The sequence below is a fragment of the Bos indicus x Bos taurus genome, chromosome 21 (assembly GCF_003369695.1).
Source record: "Bos indicus x Bos taurus breed Angus x Brahman F1 hybrid chromosome 21, Bos_hybrid_MaternalHap_v2.0, whole genome shotgun sequence".
NCBI lineage: Eukaryota > Metazoa > Chordata > Mammalia > Artiodactyla > Bovidae > Bos > Bos indicus x Bos taurus.
The window spans coordinates 58,039,922-58,062,739 of record NC_040096.1 but is presented as its reverse complement, the minus strand read 5'-3'; the positions used below and the strand labels follow the sequence as shown (position 1 = coordinate 58,062,739).

General features: G+C 37.6%; 1 protein-coding gene across 8 annotated transcripts in view; it reads right to left on the bottom strand.

Annotated features, from left to right (window-relative positions):
• UNC79 (unc-79 homolog, NALCN channel complex subunit) overlaps positions 1-22,818 on the bottom strand; it is a 278,726-nt gene that overhangs the window by 192,822 nt on the left and 63,086 nt on the right. For all 8 annotated transcript variants that reach the window (XM_027520966.1, XM_027520960.1, XM_027520963.1 and 5 more), the window contains exons 4-7: positions 21,059-21,229; positions 11,904-11,996; positions 2,931-2,986; positions 2,128-2,257 (exon numbers count right to left, since the gene is read on the bottom strand). In XM_027520966.1, coding sequence (XP_027376767.1) covers positions 2,128-2,257; positions 2,931-2,986; positions 11,904-11,996; positions 21,059-21,229 — 450 coding nt within the window. The remainder of the gene's footprint in view (positions 1-2,127; positions 2,258-2,930; positions 2,987-11,903; positions 11,997-21,058; positions 21,230-22,818) is intronic.

Sequence of the window (22,818 nt, the reverse complement as noted above, 5' to 3'; positions counted from 1 at the left end):
GGCCCTTCCAAGAGGGTGTAGTCACAGGGTAAATGGAACTGGCAGTCACTCTGTGGGCTTCTAAGATGCTCTGAACAGGCAAATCTCATCATGTGGTTTCTCCATTTAAAACCTGTCCGTGGTTTCACTTTGCTGCTAGGATAAAATCCAAACTCCTTCGTAGGCCATCAGGCTTTCTGCTTCACTCCCAGCTAGTCTCCTCCTGTCCCTCCACTACCTGGCTACATAAGACTTTTTTCAGTTCCTAAATACAACTGTGCAGTTTCTGGCCTCCAAGTCTGAATCCATGAAGTTTCTTCTGCTTCAAACTCACATTTTATCCATTCATGATTCACTCCCCTTATGACTCTATCTATTGTGTGCATAACTTTCAGGTATCACCTTACATGTCACACTCTCCAGAACCTTTCTTGACAATTTAACCTTCTCCAAATTAACCCACCACTGGGGTGAGGTCAGAGGCCCTTCCTGTGTGTTCCCACAGCTCTCTATATTTGCTCTGGTGGCTTAGATGATAAAGAATACACCTGTAATGTGGGAGACCTGGGTTTGATCCCTGGGTTGGGAAGATCCCCTGGAGGAGGGCATGGCAACCCACTCCAGTATTCTTGCCTGGAGAATCCCCATGGACAGAGGAGCCTGTGTGGGCTACAGTCCATGGGGTCACAAAGAGTCGGACACACAGCACTGTGCTTCTTACACTGTAAGGTGGTTTCCTGGTCTTTCCACCACAATTGGAATGCCCAGGCCAATGCTTCAGCCTGTTTTTATTAAATAACTGTACCACCAGTGCCTAGAATAATGTCTGGTTAGTAGTAGATGCCCCACAAATATTTGCTGAATAAATGAATGAATTTCCATATTTAAACTGCATTAAGTTCCATGAGGTCTGGTTTTGTGTCAATTCTTCTATTGTCAATATATAGTTCCTGCCACATGCTCTCTCTTTCATGCAGTATTCTCAAATATTTATCAAATAAATCAGCTTCATTTGATATTAGTTACCTATTCATATATCACATAAATGTTTATTTCTGGGATATATTGAGAACTGATTGGTATCAAATTTTTCAGTCATTTCACCTTTTATGAGTGTTTCCAAATTCTTGCCTTTACACTCAAATTATCCACTTAGCAACACTTAAACATCCTCTACTATTAAAGATATAAAACATAAATAATACCAATTTCCATTTTTTCAAATTTCTTACTATCTACCTTCATCATTTCCGTTAATACCATTGTTATCACTAAGGCTAATATTTGTTCCGAGTATAGAATAAGCTTACCAAGGACCATCAATATCTCTAACACTTGGCTTTAATCAGAAACATAAAACAGACATCTGTATTAAGTTAAATCCCCTTTGAACCACCTCAAATCACCAAATGCCAAGAAAGAAGTACATTCTTATAACATCTGTGTACAGTCCTACCATACCTTGAATAAAAGCAATGCCAAAATATTTACCTCTTACATTTTCATAAGAATATGTATACAATAAAGTGGGGGTGAGAGGGTAGACAGGGGCATCAGAAATGTTATTAGCCATATACTGCTTCTTTGATTTTATAACATAAACATTAACGACACAGAGGCTAGTTTATTTCATTTTTGGTAAATGTATGTCTTTACAATAAACTCAGTGTTTACTTGCTGTTTATTAATTATACCAGTATTCACCAGTGGTTGACTCTTTATGTCCAACTAGGCTTTCAGGGTCATTTAATTTTTATTTAGTGCCTGAATTTGTAATGCTGAAAGCACTCCAAGTCTTCTCACTAGAGCAGAATCAGCCGCTAGGGACCCTGCTAAATCTGCACCAATCTGCAGCATTACTAATTGCTGACACCTTGACGGTGATCAATATGATTAGCAATGGTAACACCAGAGGCCAGTGTATAGCAAATGGGGCTGAAACTTAATGCAATTTGCTATGATGTCATAAAAGATTTGAAATTAATTTTAATTAATTCATTTTTATACCACCTAGTTTCAGAAAGGATTTATAACACCATCTAAGGGTACAGTAAACATAATCTAACAGTATTTAAACAAATAAGTAAGCGAGCCAAATATGGCATGAGAGAAATCAAGATGGGGCACACAGAGCTTGTCTTCCCTTACCTGTGTACTGCAAGCCCCTGTACTCGCTTATTGCCCCTGGAGGTTTTAAATTGGGCCAGTAATGGAACAGCATTTGCACAGCTGGAGGTTTCACTTGTGAAGGCCCATAGGCTATCACATACAAAAGATCCTAAAGAAAACAAGAAGCATGTTTTCACCAACATCATCAAATAAAAATAAAGGTAGCTCATTCAATATTACCAAAGCAGTGAAAATTCTAGTGGAGGGATTGAAGTGGTTAATTTCCCTGGAACTTCATCATCTAGGTGGCCTTTGCAGATTAAGTCACATTAGAATCTTCTTTTTATTATTTTCATGGGTGTTGTAAATAAGCCAGCCCTGGTAGTGTTCAGATGTACACTATCTTTTAACATATTCTTTTCTATTCAGAATAATGGGGAAGATTTTAGAACGGCATAAAGCCAGTTTGCCAAACACTACATTTTTAAAAACATTTCTGTAAAACATATTTTTTAATAATTCACATCTATTTGAAAGAAGAAAGTTTCCCAAGAAACCTTTCAAATTAAATAAAACTGTCACATTGTACAGTATTTGCTAAATTCCACAAACGAGAGATATCCAATTACTGCTTCTGTCAAGTCACTCTGCTCTTCAAATCTCATTTCTTCTCTAAATGATAAGTAATTAACCAGTAAGCAAAGAATTATAATTTCTACCACACCAAGATAATAAGACATCAATAAATTTGACCTAAACAATAGTTTTAACATGCAAACAACTTTTACTCTATTATATAAATTCAATTTGTGACTATGAGTTTAACGTGGCCCCAAACTTACTTTCCAGACTTCCTGTTTATATTTCATGAGGCATTCCAATAATTGACAATGATACACTGAAAGGAAGAAAATATAATTGGTACATGAAATGTAAATACCAGACAAAAGATCCTGTGTAATAAACTATATTAGTAGGACTCTTCACTCTAATCATTAAATTAGAAATTGCTTATTTTCATGTATTTATACCTATCAAAAATCATATAAACCTTTGACTTTATCAAGTTTTATTTCAAGATCCCTGAAAAGTATTTTATTTATCTTATTAGCATAGGAAATATTAAGAAAACTCCCTAGGAATCATACTTTTATAATATAAACATATTAATGTAATTAAGAATGATGCAGAAAAAAAAATTGCTTAATCATAGTAAAAGTTCACATTACTTGAGTGTTCATTTTGTGCCAGGTATTGAGCTTAAGAGCTTTAAACATTATGTATTTCATAACCACCATGTTGCAGCTAGAGAACAAAGGTTTGGTTTTCTATCTTGCCCAAGTTTGGATAGATAGCAAGAACAGACTGATGGATTAGAAAAGAGGTCTTTTAGCACCAATTCATCTAGTTGAGGAATCCTTAAAAGCTATACAGCGGCAAGCTTCTTTAATTTGCCAATGTTTACTTGTGGAAGAAAGATATTTTCACCCTAGTTAGATACATATTTGATATCTTCCCTAACCTATCTTCCAACCTTATCACAGCACTGAAGCTGGTCTCCCTTTAGTCACCAATGACCTCTGAGTCGTTCAGCTCCATGGAGACTTTTCAGTCCACCTATCATTCGACCTTCATCAATTCAGCACTGCTGAACACCCTCTTTCCTTGACTTAACGACTGCCCCTCTCCCGTTACCTGTGGCAGGCAGTGCTGTTGCTACTCAACTGCTGTAAGCAACCCTTTCTTCCTTGTTCAGCTCCCAGTACACAGACTGCAAAGCAGGACAACTTGCCAGATTTTGTTGCAGCTGGGAAAGCCACATGACTCAGTGCTGACAAGCAAGACGTAATGGAATCTGCTGGGGAGCTTCTGAGACTCATTTTTCCTCTTTGACAAAAGGAAAGAGGCACACCAGGAGACTTTTCTCTAATCATCCTGACTGATCTTATTTTTGATAGGATTTGATTGGATATATTTTTGAAACCCATTTTTTAGATATGGTTGTTTAAGAATATGGGCTTCCCGGGTGGCTTAGTGGTAAAGAATTCTCCTGCACTACAGGAGACATGGGTTTGATCCTTGAGTCAGGGAGATCTCCTGGAGAAGGAAATGGCAACCCACTGCAGTATTCTTGCCTGGAGAACTCCATGGACAGAGGAGCCTGGCCGGCTATAGTCCATGGGGTCGTAGAGAGTCAACACGACTTAGTGACTGAGCATGCATGCATGTAAGAATATTCACTGTGGCATATCTTGCAAACATGAGAAGAAATTCAAGAGAAACCCAAAGATGGCATCTCAGACCCCTGATACAGCTATCTCCAAGACTTCCTATTAAGTAACAACAAACATTTTTATAGCTTAAAGCCTATATTAAAAGCCAAACAGCTCTCTGCCTCCTTGGCAAGCTCCTCCTCTTCCATTGGGCCAGTATCTGCTGGAGTTCCTGAAGGTCTGATCATAAATAAAATCCACTTTTCATTCTATGTCTCTCATGAGCAATGTCACACTCATATACAGCAATGCTTCAGAAATACTACAAGTTCCATTACAGACCATACCAAATACTGCAATAATGTGAATCATAAAAATTTTTTGGTTTCTTCAGGCATATAAAAGTTATGGTTGGACTATACTATAGTCTATTAAGGATGCAATAGCATTATATCTAAAATAAAACAATGAACACACCTCAATTGAAAAATATTTCATTGCTAAAAAATGCTAACCATCATTTGACAATGCAGAGACGCTACAAAACTTCGTAAAAAAACACAAGATCTGTGAAACATAGTAAAAGAAGATATGACTGTACAACTTGACTTATCATCTATATACAACTCAGTGTATAATAGCATTGAACATGAGGGCTCAAAGTTCATTAATTCTAGCCCAGAATTCTGTAACGGGTTAAAGACTCATAATACAACTTCTTAATTACTATTACCTCTTTTTTCCTGAAGGAAGCTGATTTATTTGCATTTTTGTGTTTTGCTGTTGTTCAGTTGCTCAGTCATGGCCGAATCATTGTAACCTCAGGAACTGCAGGATGTCAGACTTTCCTGTCCTTCACTATATCCTGGAGTTTGCTCAAACTCATGTTAATTGACTCAGTGATGCCATCCAACCGTCTCATCCTCTGTTGCCCACTTCCCCTCCTGCTCTCAATCTTTCCCAGCATCAAGGTCTTTTCCAAGGAGTTGGTTCTTTGCATCAGGTGGCCAAAGTATTGGAACTTCAACATCAGTCCTTCCAATGGAATTCAGGGTTGATTTTCTTTGGGATTGACTGGTTTTATATCCTTGCTATCCAAGGGACTCTCAAGAGTTTTCTCCAATACCACAGTTCAAAAGCATCATTTCTTTGGCACTCAGCCTTCTTTATGGTCCAACTCTCACATCTGGACATGACTACTGGAAAAACCATAGCTTTGACTAGATGGACCTTTGTCAACAAAGTGATGTCTCTGCTTTTTAATATGCTGTCTAGGTTTGTCATAACCTTTCTTCCAAGAAAAAACATCTTTTAATTTCATGGCTGCAGTCAGCATTCACAGTGATTTTGGAGTCCAAGAAAATAAAGCCTGTCACTGTTTCCATTTTTTTCCCCATCTATTTTCCAAGAACTGAGGGGACTGGATGCAATGATCTTAGTTTTTTGAATGTTGAGCTTTAACGCAGATTTTTCACTCTCCTCTCTCACTTTAATCAACAGGTTCTTCGATTCCTCTTCACTTTCTTCCATAAGGATGGTGTCATCTGCATATCTGAGGTTATTGATATTTCTCCCAACAATCTTAATTCCAGCTTCAGCTTCATCCAGTGTAGCGTTTCATATATGTACTCTGCACTCAATATGCCAGCAAGTTTGGAAAACTCAACAGGGGCCACAAGACTGGAAAAGGTCAGTTTTCATTCCAATACCAAAGAAGGGCAATGCCAAAGAATATTCAAACTACCACACAATTGCACTCAATTCACATGCTAGCAAAGTAATGGCCAAAATCCTCCAAGCAAGGTTTCAACAGAACGTGAACCAAGAACTTACAAATGTACAAGCTGGATTTAGAAAAGGCAGAGAAACCAGAGATCAAATTGCCAACATCCGTTGGATCATAGAAAAAGCAAGAGAGTTCCAGAAAAAAATCTGCTTAATTGGCTATGCTAAAGCCTTTGACTATTTGGATCACAACAAACTGTGGCAAATTCTTAACTAGACAGGAATACCAGACCTCCTTACCTGCCTCCTGAGAAACCTGTATGCAGGTCAAGAAGCAACAGGTAGAACTGGACATGGAACAACAGACTGGTTCCAAATTGGGAAAGGAGTATGTCAAGGCTGTATATGTCACCTGCTTATTTAACTTCTATGCAGAGTACATCATCTGAAATGCCAGGCAGGATTAAGCACAAGCTGGAATCAAGATTGCTGGGAGAAAAACCAAGAACTTCAGATATGCAGATGACACCACCCTTATGGCAAAAAATGAAGAGGAACTAAAGAGCCTCTTGATGAAAGTGAAAGAAGAGAGTGGAAAAGCTGACTTAAAACTCAACATTCAAAAAACTAAGATCATGGCATCCAGTCCCATCACTTCATGTCAAATAGATGGGGAAACAATGAAAACAGTGACAGACTTGGGCTCCAAAACCACTGTAGATGGTAACTGCAGCCATGAAATTAAACTATTTTTAATGAATTTCATGAAATGAAATTTAAAGATGCAAGCTCCGAGAGTTGGTGATGGACTGGAAAGCCTGGTGTGCTGCAGTTCATGCGATCACAAACAGACACGGCAGAGTGATTGAACTGAACTCTTCTGTCTTTTCTAAATACAGCTTGTACATTTGGAAGTTCTCAGTTCATGTACTGTTGAAGCCTAGCTTGAAGGATTTTCAGCATTACCTTGCTGGTATGTGAAATGAGTGCAATTGTATAGTAGTTTGAATATTCTTTGGCATTGGAATAAAAACTGACCTTTTCCAGTCCTGTGGTCACTACTGAGGTTTCCAAATTCACTGGCATATTGAGTGCAACACTTTAGCACCAGCATCTTTTAGGATTTGAAATAACTCAGAAGGATTTCCATCACCTCCACTAGCTTTCTTCATAGTAATGCTTCCTAAGGCCCACTTGAATTCACACTCCAGGATGTCTGGCTCTAGGTGAGTGATCATACCACTGTGGTTATCCAGGTCATTAAGATCTTTCTTGTACAGTTTTTCTGTGTATTCTTGCCACCTCTTCTTAATCTCTTCTGCCTCTGTTAGGTCCATACCATTTTTGTCCTTTATGGTGCCCATTTGCATGAAATTTTCCCTTGGTATCTCTAATTTTCTTGAAGAGATCTTGACGAGATCTCTCCCCATTCTATTGTTTTCTTCTATTTCTTTACAATGTTCCTTTAGGAAGGCTTTTATCTCTCTTTGCTATTCTCTGGAACTCTGCATTCAAATGGGTATATCATTCCTTGTCTCCTTTGCCTTTCGCTTGGCTTCTTTTCTCAACTATTTGTAAGGCCTCCTCAGACAACCATTTTGCCTTTTTGCATTTCTCTTTCTTGGGGATGGTTTTGATCACCACCTCCTATACAATGTCATGAACCTCCGTCCGTAGTTCTTTTGGCACTCTGTCTATCAGATCTAAACCCTTGAATCTATTTGTCACTTCCACTGTATAGTCATCAGGGATTTGATTTAGGTCATACCTGAATGATCTAGTGGTTTACCCTACTTTCTTCAATTTAAGTCTGAATTTTGCAATAAGGAGTTCATGATCTGAGCCACAGTCAGCTCCCAGTCTTGTTTTTGCTGACTGTATAGAGTTTCTCCATCTTCAGCTGCAAAGAATATAATCAGTCTGATTTCGGTGTTGACCATCTGGTGATGTCCCTGTGTATAGTCGTCTCTTCTGTTGTTGGAAGAGGGTTTTTGCTATGACCAGTGCATTCTCTTTGTAAAACTCTGTTATCCTTTGCCCTGCTTCATTTTGTACTCCAAGGCCAAACTTGCCTGTTATTCCAGATATCTCTTGACTTCTTTCTTTTGCATTCCAGGCCCCTATGATGAAAAGGACGTCTTTTTTTGGTGTTAGTTCTACAAAGTCTTGTAAGTATTCATAGAACCATTCAACTTCAGCTTCTTCGGCATTAGTGGTTGAGGCAAAGACTTCAATTACTGTGATATTGAATGGTTTTCCTTGGAAGTGAACTGAGATCATTCTGTAGTTTTTGAGATTGTACCCAAATACTGCATTTCAGACTCTTTTGTTGACAATGAGGGGTACTCCATTTCTTCTAAGGGATTCTTGCCCACAGTAGTAGATATAATAGCCATCTGAATTAAGTCGCCTATTCCTGTCTACTTTAGTTCATTGATTCCTAAACTGTTGATGTTCACTCTTGCCATCTCCTGTTTGACCAATTCCAATTTTTTAGGACATAGAGAATTATTACTGAGGTTATGTGTAGGTTTTCCCCCCAGTGTTATTGAGATATAACTGACATACAACAATGTATTAGTCCAAGGTATATCATCTTCTCTCAAATATTTTAAAGACTGCTTGAACATAACATGTCTAAAATAGACCTCATGATCTTCCCTTAGAAGCCTGGTCTTTCTCTTCCAGTGTCTTCTTTCTCAGGGATATCCAATATGTCACCAAACCCTAACAATTTTTACTTCCTGAATAGCTCTCAGATATATCCACTTTTCTTGGCCTCAATCAACCCTGGCTTTTACATGTATAGACAAATGCAACGGCCTCCTCATGGGTCAATCTGTATCCACTCTGGCTCCTTTTATTCCATTCTAAGCTGCAGCTAGGGTGACACATACGTGCGTGCATGCTCAGTCGCTCAGTCATGTCTGACTTTGTGTGACCCTGTGGACCGTAGCCCACCAGGCACCTCTGCCCATGGGATTCTCCAGACAAGAATTCTGGAGTGGGTTGCCATTACCTCCTCCAGGGTGTCTTCGCAAGCCAGGGATTTAACCAGCGTCTCCTCCATTGGCAGGCAGATTCTTTATCACTGGGCCACCTGGGAAATCCCAGTGACACACACACAAACACTCAGTCTTTCAGTACCTCCCCATTAGACTCAGGATGAGCGCAGGACTCCCAGAGCCCACAGCATCCTGCGTGTTCTAACCTGTGGGTGTCTACAGTCTCGTCTCACACCAGGCAGCCCTCACTCTGAGCTCCAGCTACAGTGACCTGTCAGTCCCACCTGCGTGCAAGTTTCCCTTCTGACACATAAGAGCCCTCTGCCTGGAAAGCTCCACTCCCTGATAGGCCTTGTTAATGCTACTCATCCATCAGTCCTCAGACCAAAGGTTTTACTCCCAGAAAAGCTTTCCCTAATCTCTTCAATAAAAGAAAAATCCCCTTTTATAGGGTCTCATCATAGCACAATGTACATCATTCAAAGCACTTGTCACAATCGAAACTGGACACTTGCTTGTGTAATTATTTGGTTAATATCTTCTCCCTCCACCACATGATAGGCTTCACAAAGAGAGAGGAGGGGTTGCACCAAGCAGATACTCAGTAACTGCTTGTGGAGTTTATAAATGGTCCTCTAGATTGGGAACTGTGTGAAGCCATGACTGCTTTCTCTGGTCTGGGGTACTTTCTCTTCCACAGGGTCTGCTCTTCTCCTTGTATTTGCTACACGAACCTTGTTCACAGGAGGCCACTGACTATCCATGAACAGACCCAGAGAGTCCCTTTATTTAAACTGCCTCCTCTCCCAGAATGCCCCACTTACCCCGTCAATCAAAATTCTATACGATTTTAAGACCCATGATCAAGTGGCACAAAGCCTTTCCTGATCATTTCAACCCATACAGTTCTCTCCTCTGATGAATTAACAGTATCCGTAGAATTTATTCGGTACTTTTTACATACTACTTTACATTGTAAATTAATCATTTATGTGAATAAGCCTAATCTTCCCAATTAGACATAAGCTCCATAGAAAGCACCATGTCTAACATTTCAGGGTGGTTTTCACAGTGCTGAGCACAGAGGAACGTACACAGGAGTTACGCAATGAATTCCTGGTACCTGAGCAAGAACTCGGCTCTATTCCTGATATACAATCAGGTACAAGGATCAAGCTTCCACTGGCTATCTCCCCCAATAAAAGTTCAAAGGATAATAATGTCCTACCCACTTAGTCACAGAGAGCCCCCTGGTGGACAGCACCTCACTTCTTCCGTTTCCCCCATCACCAGATTAACTTGCTGTCCCACATGTCATTCTTAGTATAGAATAGCTGGCTATACATGTCCCCCCATGAACAGATGAAGACACGGATTTAGAAATAACAGAAGTAACACTATTTGATAGCAGTGGTTTCCCAATGAAACATTCAACTCCAAGAAGACAATGGCAGATTGTAGAGATCCGTGTTTCCATTTACTGAGCGGTGTCCATGATGTGCCACATCATTATGCTGACGAAGCACATCACACAGACCCAAGCCATTAAATCCTCACAACAACATTTGTAGTTATTGCAGGAAGAATTATTTCCATTTCGGAAGTGAGAAAACTTAGTTTTAGGGAAGTTGAAGAACTTGCTCATGGTTAAGCTAACTGGCAATTTGTGCTGAACTCAGATGTGAACTCACATACCCTTAACCTCAAAGCACATGATTCTACCCGACCTGCTAAACTGCCTCCCAACGTGGAAATTAGGACCAAAGCCTGATGCAGAGTTTAGTTAACTAACTAGATTCTCAGAGACTTAGATAACTAACTAGAGACTTAAACGAACTAGATTCATTATATTCTAATAAATATAAATGACATTATGAGGATCCTTTAAGCCAAATAGAGATATGAGATATAACTTCCTCCAAATATATATTTTAATTAAACTCATATAATAATCATAAGGGATTTCATATTTGAAGGATGATATTCCAGATTAAGAAACATTAAGATTTTGAAATGAAAAGAAAAAATTGGTTTCCTCATCCTGAGTCAAAAACTCAATTATTACTCATTATGTAATTAAGTAGAAGGTCAAAAACAGGGCCCCCAAATTTGTCTACTAATGAAAATAAACATTGAGATCATGTCTTAGCATGTGACTCCAATAGTCAGCCTCTTTTAGGTTAGTTTCCTGAAGTTCATCTGCAGTGACCCTAATAAACGGAAATCAAACAAAGTATATCAGATTAAATCTGCTTAACATTACTAGTAATCAAAGAAACACAAATCAAAATGAGATATTGTTTTTTATCTAGTCATCTCTACACAAATGTTATAGCACTCTATAACAGGGTACAGTGTATTTTCATACATAATTAGTGGGAATATTGAAAATTTTTTCAAGCCCTTCAACCCATTAATCCCTCTTTTATGAACTTACTCTAAGGAAACAGTCACAAATATAATAAAAGATTTACGTGCAAGGATATTCGTATGGTATTAGAGTAGCAAATTCATAAAATATTCACAGTGGTCATCTGTAGTTCTTAGAACTGCAGGTGATTGTTTTTATTTTTATTATTATTATTTTATTTTTATTTCAATCATTGAATTATTTCTATATACTTATATTCAAGCCATTTCCAGTGTTCTAAAACTGTTCTCCAATATTCTAAAAATATCACTAGCCAATAAGATTACTACTAACATCCAGAGGCAAGTAAAACTTATTTCAATTTTGAAGTCTGTTTTCTAACACAACTCCAGTTGTCTATTCACCAAAAGAAAATCTCCTAAGAATTTCTAGTTTGCCTATTTGATATCTTATTCAATTACTGGTCTTGGAATTAATAAATCCATCCAAATTTCCACTTACCTGGGTTGGATGTGTACTGCATTGCAATCATTAGCATGGATGATGCAGAGAGATTAACATGGGCAGGAACGCCTTCTCTCCTTGAGGAACCCACTAAAACCAAAATTATTTTGATTAGACACAATTTATACATATGTATTTGTATATTTATATTTATTTATATATTTTGTTACTACTTTGCATAGGGCAAGAGAGCTGAAAAGAAACTTGAAAAAATTAATAGAAGTTTTGCATAAATGAAATCACAAAATTTGTCCTGGCACACAAACACTACCGTAGTCTTTATCATAGGCATATTTAGTGAGAATCTTCAAGGAGCAGGAATAATGCCAGAATGTAGTGCAATAGTTACATCAGAATTTTACTTAGATGTGATCTCTGTTTCCAATATGTTTTTATCTAGGTAGAAAAGAAAGAAAAAACAAAATCCTCTGTGTATCCAAATACAACGCATGTTGAAGTTTATCCCAATAAGAAAGTAAAAATAAAAGGTTTTTTAACACAACTTGAATGTATTAAGAGATGCAACTGAAAGAGTCTACTTATAATGGGCACTATATTCACTTAGTAACAAACACAAATTTTAAATCATGCATAATAAAAAACAGTATATTAATTTAAAAATTATTTTCAACTCTCACTTATCATTAAACAATTTTATTCAAACCTTCACATGTAACTTCAGCAACAGCAGCTTAATTGCCATGACAATCACTCTTTTACTTTTCCAGAGCTTACCATTTTCATATCCACCTGAGTTGTTTGAAATAAAGCACTTTTTGAATCTGTGAATAATGCTGTTGCTGGACATTTTATCCTGTCCCACAGTATTCAATCACAAGGTCAGTTGGATTCTTCAAAATTCATCTTATAGCAGTAAAATTGTGAATGCCATGTGATAACCACTTACACATTGCTTTCAAGACATCTTTAAGTGGCTTGTTTACAAAGACATCCAACACTGTTTCAAATCTCTCTTTTTTAATGAGTGTATCAGGTAACCTCTATAAGCATCCAGAACTAGCTCTGACGGAGGTCACTCGAGGTAACATGTTGTCTCCAGTGTACTTTATTATTCTAAGCACAGTAACAGAGAGGGCCCACAGTAGAGAAACTTTACAAGGACTCAAATAGAAAATAGAATTCCTTTTCTGGGATAATTGCAGAAATAGCAGAAATCTTGCCTTATAGTTGGGCTGCTGCGGCAAATTGTCAGGAAAGCACAAACAGAACAGTAGATAGTGAATAAACACGCTCATAAAGTCAACTCTCAACTTCCAACACAGACTGCAGAAGACCACCAACACAGCCAACAAGAAAAAAGCAGAGAGCCCTAAAATCTGTCTTATTTTAAAACATTAAAGTGCAATGTGTAGGAATAATATCTCACCTACAGCCAAAAAGAATAAGATAACATAATAAAACACATGTATAAAAGAAGTATTAAAGCACTAAAAGAGGTTTATCATATAATGAAGAAGACAAAAAAAAATTTAACATGATTCTCTTTTAATTTACATTTTAAAAATGAGCACCACAAGGGACACTGTGGCCATTACAATAGTTTACAGAAATACACAAACAAATAAAATGGATCTATAATTGAGTCCCATTTACCTGAGTTGGTTTTTATGAATCACTTACTTCTGGGATGCTGCTAACCCACCAAGCCAGTGATAATCAGGAACAAAAATTAGCTTGGTTATACAATATAAATAAGTATTAATACTTATACAAAGACATGAAGATCAGTTCACTGATCTTAGATGTTAAAGTTGATGAACTAAGTAATCAAGGGAAAAAATCTTTGGGCCAAATTCAGACTTTAGCCAAGGAGCTTGTTCAAATTGGGCTTCCCCGCTCAGACGGTAAAGAATCTGCCTGAAACGCAGGAGACTCAGGTTCAATCCCTGGGGGAAGATTCCCTGGAGGAGGGCATGACAACCCACTCCAGTATTCTTGCCTGGAGAATCCCACGGACAGAGGAGCCTAGAGGGCGATAGTCCATAGGGCCACAAAGAGTTGGACATGACTGAATGGCTGATACTAATACTTGTTCAAATTCAGCTTCAGGGGACCCATATCTACAGAGTCTAACTCAGTTGAAAAGCAGGAAAGCTGTTTAATAAAGACATCAAATGATTCTGACCAAGTGGACCTTGGAGCTACATTTGAGAAGTACTACTAGAGGGATGAGAATAAGAAAGGAAATACTTCTGGGGCAGCTCAGTGGTTAAGACTCTGCCTTCCAATGCAGGGGATGCAGGTTCGTTCCTTGGTTGGGGAACTAAGATACCATATGTCGCAGTGTGCAGCCAAAAATTTTAAATAAATAAAACTTGGGAAAAAAAGAAAGGAAATATTTAATAAGGTGTCCAGATGTGCGAGGAATAATTGCACACCCTTGGGTTCTTTGGTTAAAGGGGAGAAAAGCAAAAGAAAGTGTAGCCTTCAACATAGGCAAGGAAAAATAATTATGTGTATACTATATCCATTCCTTTGGGGACAAGTGTCTCACCTTTGTTTAAATTCATTTCAAACTTAAATGAGAAGTGTTTCTTAAAAATGAGAACTACTATTAAGGGAGGCTGAGAATCACTGTGCCTGGAGACACAGTGGGAGAGATGCCCAAATATCTCAGATGATTTAGGTGAAGTTCATTTGGAGAACAGTCCAAATGGCTTGGTGACTTTTGGATGTCCCTCCTAACCCCTACAAATCCATGCTCTCCCTCAAGAAAGGTCAGGACCAAAGCCAAGAGTGTTCCCCTGACTCAAGGCCTCCGAAACCAACTCCAGCACTTCTTTAAGTAGACTGTGCCTTGCAATTTCTTAGTCTTCTAATGGACTGAACAAAGTCACCACAATTCCAATTTAATAAACATGCAGAGACACACATCATTTATTGAATCTTGTTAAAAAGGCATGATGCAAACAGACATGCAGCTTGTCCTCATGAGGATGTATAAGGTCAAAGCTGCATACAATGGAAGGAACCAGAGAATTAATCAAAATAAGGAAATTTTACATGCAATATTGTGCTCAGGAAATACAATTAAGTCTTAAGACCGATTCCTCTTAAGACCTGATCCTCTTAGCACTACCAAAACAATTACTATATCATTCCCTCCTTCTATGAACAACAACAATTTCTTAATCTGTTCCTGCATTTTATAATTCCTAATACATTATCAGAAATAGCTCTTATATGATTCTCCGCAAAAAAAAAGTATAGCGGAAAGCCATTTTATAAAAGAGAAATCAAATTTTGCACAAGAATACCAACCTAATTATTAGGACTATGGCCTAAGTCACTTGACTTCATAGTTAATGCTCTAGTCACTTAGTCACACAGTATTTTTTCAGTATCTCCTACATACGAGGCATTATTCTAGACGCTGGGACACAGCTGTGTATAAGACAGGCAAGTCTTTGTCTTTATGAAGCTTAAATGCTAGAATTGTGCTGTACAATATAGTAGCCACATGTGGTTAAATTTAAACTAATCAAAAGTAAATCAGGCATAGTGGTAAGAATCTACCTGCCAACGCAGCAGACATGGGTTTGATCCCTGGTCCAGGAAGATTCCACATGCCATGCAGCAACTAAGCCCATGAGCCACAACAACTGGGCCTGTGCTCTGGAGTCCACAAGCCCCAACTCCTGGGCCCTTGCCCTGCAATAAGAGAAGCCAGCGCACCACAGAGAAGAGTAGCCCCCGCTCTTCGCAACTAGAGAAGGCCCACATGCAGCAACAAAGACCCAGCACAGCCATAAATAAAAAATAAATCTTAAAAAGTAAGCTAAATTAAAAATGCAGTTCCTCTGTCTCATTAGATATATTTCAAGTGTTCTGTTCCCACGTGTGGCTAGTGGCTATTCTATTGAATAGCGCAGGATTTTAAATAACCTTTCCATGACTGCAGACAGTTCTGTTGTGTTATTCTAGAGGAACAGGAAACAAATACCTGTGAAGAAATACAAAGCAGGGCAAGGGAATAGGTAGAAAATGATAGAAGGTCCTGTTTGAGCTTGAAGGTAAAGAAGGGCCTCTGGGAAGCCGTACTACTGGAGCTGAGACTTGAAGGGAGTGAGCAAGCAAATCATGTGACCATCTGCAAGAAGGGCTTGTGAGACAGAGGAAAAAAGCCTGGAGCAAAAGCAAAACCTGGTGCCTTTATGAAACTGCAGCAAGGCCAATATGAGCCCAGCAGAGCGAACGCTAGCGGAGGCAAGGGATGAAGTAGTAAGATAAGCTGGGGCCAGATAGCAAGGCAGAGGCGCTGAATTTGATTTGCAGGAGTGATGGGAAGCTACTAGTTGTTTTCAAGAAGGAAATGACATAATTTGATTTCCATGTTTGGAGGACAGCTCTGGCTTTTTGGTGGAGAGCAGGCTCTGGGAGGGCTAAGAGTAGAGGCTGGGAGACCAGCTCAGAAGTTATTGGATGCTGTCTACCTTTTTAAGGGGTACAGAGAAGGGAATCACCTGGGAAGAAAAAAAACATTCTGATGCCAATTCTGCTATATGACAGAATCATTTCCTGTGCTGCCTGGATTAGCAAGTGGCCTCTGTTTGTGTACGCAGAGGTAACTGTGCTCCCTGAGACAGGGTTTGAGCATAAGATACCTGTGCTGTCAGGTCATATGGGTTCAACAAAAGATACCATGACCCTGAAGTCTATGCAGCATTAAAATATATGCTAAGATTGGTAGCTAAATAAAAAGTCATAGAGACAGGATTGCCCATCAACACAAGAGGTGTTCTGTCAGGTTCTATGAGATCAAAAACTGGTATAACAATTACTGTTATTATATGACACACTCTCAGGGAAAATTCCCAAGCCCCAGCAGATGGCCCCTTATTTCAAGCAATATTTAAGATGATGAAATGTCATGTCACCATGTAATTTTGAGCAGAATATTGGAAAGGGTTGCAATGAGATTTGACACATCTGTCCTTTGACTGTGTGTTTTGGTCTGTTATAAACTGGTATAACATCGGACAACATTCAAAGGCCATTATCATATGGTATGCCATGGCCTTCAGAACAAACACTGTGATGTAGATAGGAACGTTACAATTATTCACAAATTTACAGCTAAAGAAACTAAAGTTAGATGAGATTGTGAGATCTGCCAACAATCAAAAGACTTCATTTCAGTGCTTCTGGATTCTTATTCCAAAATATTTCTCATAATTCAATATTAAAGCTCCTAAAGTATACTATTATATAGAATTGATGCTTTTGAATTTTGGTTGGAGAAGACTCTTGAGAGTCCCTTGAACTGCATGGAGATCAAACCAGTCAATCCTGAAGGAAATCAACCCTGAATATTCATTGGAAGGACTGATGCTGAAGCTGAAACTCCAATACTTTGGCCACCTGATGTGAAGAGCCAACTCACTAGAAAAGACCTTGAGGCTAGGAAAGATTGAAGGCAAAAGAAGGGACGGCAGAAAATGAGATGGTTAGATAGCATCACCAACTCAAAGGACATGAGTCTGAGCAAATTCCAGAGAGAGCAGAGGACAGGGAAGCCTGGCATGCTGCAATCCATGGGGTCACAGAGAGCGGAACATGACGTAGTGACTGAACAACAAAAAAGTATAGTAATATCTACCTTACAAAAACAGTCATTAGCTAATAAAACATTTTATATATAAAATACTACTTAAATTCATTAATATCTTACACTGGTATTTTACTGTGTTTTTTTCTATTATATTTACTTATTAGTGTTTGGAAGATCATAGAACATAATATGCATCCTCTGTAGCAGCAGTAGAACAAAAAAATGATACAGGGCCAAAGGCTTAGAAGCAGATATTCAATTAAATCATACAGTTGCTTTTAATTCCATGCAAAGATCTAAATGAACCTTTGTTGTCTAAGGGTAAGTGACTTTTGAGGAAATTAAAGTTGGAAAAGAAACTAGATGAGACTACAGTTCAGGATGCCAAGATACCACTAGAAGGATCTTTCACAGATATAACTGTTCAGCTTTATTATTCGCTTTAAAATAACGTATGCTACATCAAATAATGTTCATTTGGGACCTCTTTTCCTTTTTTCTGCCAACATCCAAACTTCAGTTTGGTGCACAATCACAGAACCTTCGTGGAAAAAGAGAGATTTCCATGGTGAAATGCAAATAACTTTCTCATTCTTAATAATTCCTTTATATTTATGTATATGTATATTACACAAAGCCTATTGCACACATATGGAATTAAAACAAGTGTATCTTAATATATATACAATATATATATATCTTAATATATATACAATCTTAATATATATAAAATAAAAACAAGTGTATCTTAATATATATATAATATATTGTATATATATACAATAATGTATATACATTTGTATATACTATATGTATATAAGATACATATTTACCAATATATATCTTAATATATATACAAGGCAATAACAAAAAAAGGTTATGTCAAAGAAAGTTTTATAATAAATTACACTTTGCTTTGCAGCACCTCAAAGGAATTATTTAAAATAAAAGCACAGTACTTGGTCTATTGACAAAAATGGCGTAATAGATTTAACTGATATACATACAGGGCTTTTCAACTGAAAGAGCTGCAATCCCTCATTAGGTCTGCTTGAGAGTTCAGAGTTTCATCTCCTAAGTCCTTAATGATATTATCATTTAACACCTGAAAACCTGTCGTGTACTACATTTGACCTTGCAAATATTGTACCAAAGAGGTAAAAGCTTTTTTGTCTTAAAGACTTTATCAAGTACTCAGAAAATGCAATGTCCTTTATCTCAGGCCTTAAATAAAAATATTCCCATAGAAATTAAATGCTCCCCTCTAGTTCTGGTCAGAAATTTTGAACACGGAAACAACTTCCCAAAATAAAACCAACATGGATACAAGCAACAGACACACATTCTCACGTCGATTCAGTTTGACACGATTAATTTGGAACCCAATTCCCTCCATCTTTGGATCTGTGTCCTTTTTATCTACTCTGGGAAAAAATAAGGACAAAAGAAACACCTGAATCATTTAACAGGATTGGCTTTAAAGGTAAGTACCACAACTTATTCGCAAAGATTTAAAGATGACAAAGATTGGCTACATTCGAATCTCAGGAATGGTGACAAGAAATGAAACAGTCAAAACTAAGAGACTAAAACCAGAGGAACCAAATAAATGAACCAGATCAGCGATTGCATTGAAAGAATATATGCCTGTTACGTAAAAAAAGATTGATGTTATTTAACCTAGAATAATTAAGCTAGAAATAACCTTTAGAGATGGAACATTTTCTCTAAACCTCTCCTTCACAGTTAAAGAAGAATGAAATGATTTGTCCCTACCCTTTAAATAAATACCAAGCTAATTCACTAACAATTGCAATTTTCACACAGATTTTATAAACTCAACTTATAATTTTGTTTCCCTCAGTTGCCAAGGCTCACACATTTAACTAAGTGAGGATTCCAACGTGACTACAGGCTATGTTTTAGAGTACATTTCTAAGTAGAAACTAATAATCCAGGATGAAGAAACAAGTTGCCAGTTGTCACATGCTCAGTCACTCCTAAGTATAACCCCAAGGGCCTGATATATGTAGTACCTCTTCCAAAAGTACTATTTCTAAGAAGGATGGATATAGTGAGTTACACTCAGAAAGATACAGACCCAACTGCTACTCTTTTCTTTTTAAAGCCTCTGCTTAAGCTTAACTGTCAACATACTTCTAAAAAAAATACAACTTTACAATTCTAAGGCTGTATCCATGAGTACTTTGTCAACAGAGTTACACAGAATGAAAAAAGAGAACTAAATTAAATATTCTAAAACAGAATTAAATATTCTATTACTTGAACAGTATAATCAGTCTGCTCATTTTTAATAGCTATGTAATTTAGGCAGAAGTCAGACTCTATTTTAAAGACATGAAAATTACAATTCCACAGCTAAAATTAAACTCAAGTGTAAAACAAGTATAAATGAGGCTCAAAGGTACATTTGTTTACCAATCGTTATTACAAAGCGACAACTTTAATACAATTGTTAAGTGCATAACAGTAAAAACTGATCTCTAGGAACTGAATGTGACCAACACAGGCATTATTATAGAATGAGAGTTGAGAGAAGGAGAGAAGTAAACCAACACTTATTGAACACTAGGCATTATGCCAGCACCCTACCAGTGCTCCAATCAATCATCTCAATTGTCACAGCAACCTTATGAGGCAGTATTATCACTGTTCTCACTTTGCAAACAGAAAGGTTAGGTGACTTGCCTAAGCTCATACAGCTAGTTGGGAGCACAGCTGTGATTTGAATCTATATCTGTTTGATTCCTAAACCCATAATCTTTTCAGATTATCTACTGAAACATAGGTTAATTAATCATGTATTTCTTTAAAAAAAATACTTTAGAAGGATTTTTATCATAAAAATCACAACCCAACTTCTTTTTTTTCTCTCTCTTACCACATCTGGATAACAAGCCTGCAGAAATAAGCTTATAAAAATGAAGCAGAATTCAAATTGAATCCATGTTATAATAGTACCTGGCACATGAGTTGGAAGCTTTTGCTTTTTTCATAGTGTTCTCATAACTTTGACTCACTATGTCATCACAACACTCTTGTGAGGGAAAGCTGATACTACCATCACCCTGGAGACGAGGTTTAACTATATGAGCTGCCGATCTCACAGAGCAGATTACGGACAGAAGTGAGACTAAAGGATATCTAGATACCCTGACTCTATCCATTGTTCCTCCCAGCACACCCTGCTGCCTTCAGATGCAAAAGATAAGAATTTCTACGTCCCAGACAACATTTTTCTCCGTCTTTTTTTCTAAAGTTGCAAAAAATACTCTAATTTATATGTAGGAAATGTAGACTGTGCTTTGACTCGTTCTCTCTTCCTATTCTGTAAGATCAAACTATGTGCATAAAATAATTCTAAGGTATTATTGTCTTTTCATGTCTTTGATGTTCACCGTACTATTCATGCTAAGTGACTGAATTTTAGTCAAAGCACATGTATACAGCAGTGATTATAATCTTGAAAATCTACAAACCTAAAACAGCAAAAGCAATTTCCATTCATACATCATACAACACATAAAAATAATCTAGTATTAGGTAAGACTGAACTTACGTATAGCCATTGGTAGAAAAGATGTGCTAAGATATTCAATAATATCCTTGTGCAGAAACGGAGGAAAGGTAGCTAAGGTTGATATCATCGTGTAGGGCAAAGTACTCAGAATATCATCACTGAGAAAGGGGAGCAAACATGTAGTTGTATAAAAGATTGACTGTCCAAGGTCTGCAAAACAAAATCAAGTCATCAGTCATTGAATATCCTGCATTTAACAAAAAAGCCAACTTTACATTTTAAGCTTTTATGAAATGGTTTAAATTGCAAGCAACTATCACTCCCTTCTTTAAGAGTTCTGTATAGCACCTGCACAGTATTTGATAAATGATAGAATTAAAAAATATAAATACAGTTGACTTGTGAACAACACGGGTTTGAACTGTATTAGGTCCATTTTTGTACATGGATTTTTTTCAATAATTATATTTTCTGTAGCTCAGATGGTAAAGAATCCACCTGCAATGTAGGAGACTTGGGTTTAAACTCTGGGTCGGGAAGATCCCCTGGAGGAGGGAATGGATACCAACTCCAGTATTCTCGCCTAAAGAATTCCATGAACAGAGGAGCCTGGAGGCCTACAATTCCATGGGGTCACAAAGAGTCAGACACAACTGAGCAGCTAACACTTTTGACTATTTTTTCATCTTCATTTTACAGATCTTTAAACTAAGTGTAGGAGGAAGTTTGTGGTCAATTAGAGATCACAACAAATGGAACCCAAAGAACTAGGATTTGAGTCTTGATTCTATCCAAACCGTTTCAGCTCCCTGCCCTTGGGTGAGTCATTTATCAAATCCTTTGTTTTTGAGGCAGAGACAGCAGCAGAAATTCCTGATTTTTTACTGTTTGCGGGGCGAGGGTGAGGGAAGGTGGTTAGTGCCTCTAACTCCTTGAGTTATTCAAAGGTCACCCGTATCTATGACATGAGCTTTTCCTCAACACTTTATCCATCTTCAGTCATATTACTCCCTGATTTTATAAATCAAAAGCACTTTCACATGATAATGAATCCTGAAATCCCTCCAGCATTCTTACCTCCATTACATTTTATACAAGATAACCGTGGCACAAAGATGTTAAATTATTTTCTCATGGGAAGTTTCAGAAAACTCAAGGGCAAGGCTGGAAATAAAACCAGGCTATTTCTGCTCCATCAACTGAACAATCTTCCTACATCTGAAGTCTCAGGCAATGAGGTAATTGGCATCTTCCAGCACAGTGGCAGATTCAGCATACACCAACGAAAGGAAGCTGTAAACTGATACTGCCCGACCCTGTGCATTTAGTTACAAATATCACAGAAGGACGTGTCCCCTGGTAGTAATGTTTCTATCAACGTTTGTAAGTGATAGGAACAATACCTACCTCACTTCATTAGGATTGTTAGGAGGTTTAAATGAACAAAACGTAAAGTACCTAGCATAGCACACAATGTGTGCTCCACAAGTATCAGATATGAATATTGTTACTATTATTATTACCTGCACAAGGAGTAAAAATAGAAGACATTCAAAAATCATAACTATTTAGCTTTAGAACGCAAGTAGACCAAACCACATCACACTGAGTATATGAGTATATATTTTCAGATTTCTGCATCTCACGTCATCAGCCAAGTCTTGACAATGAAAACTTGGATCATTTTCGTATCCTTTATAAAAGAAATTATTAGATTTGTTTGTCTGGTAGCAGACTGAGCTTCTTAGTGCTATTTTGATGTTATTTCTGATCATCATTAGAATTAATTTGCCCCCTCG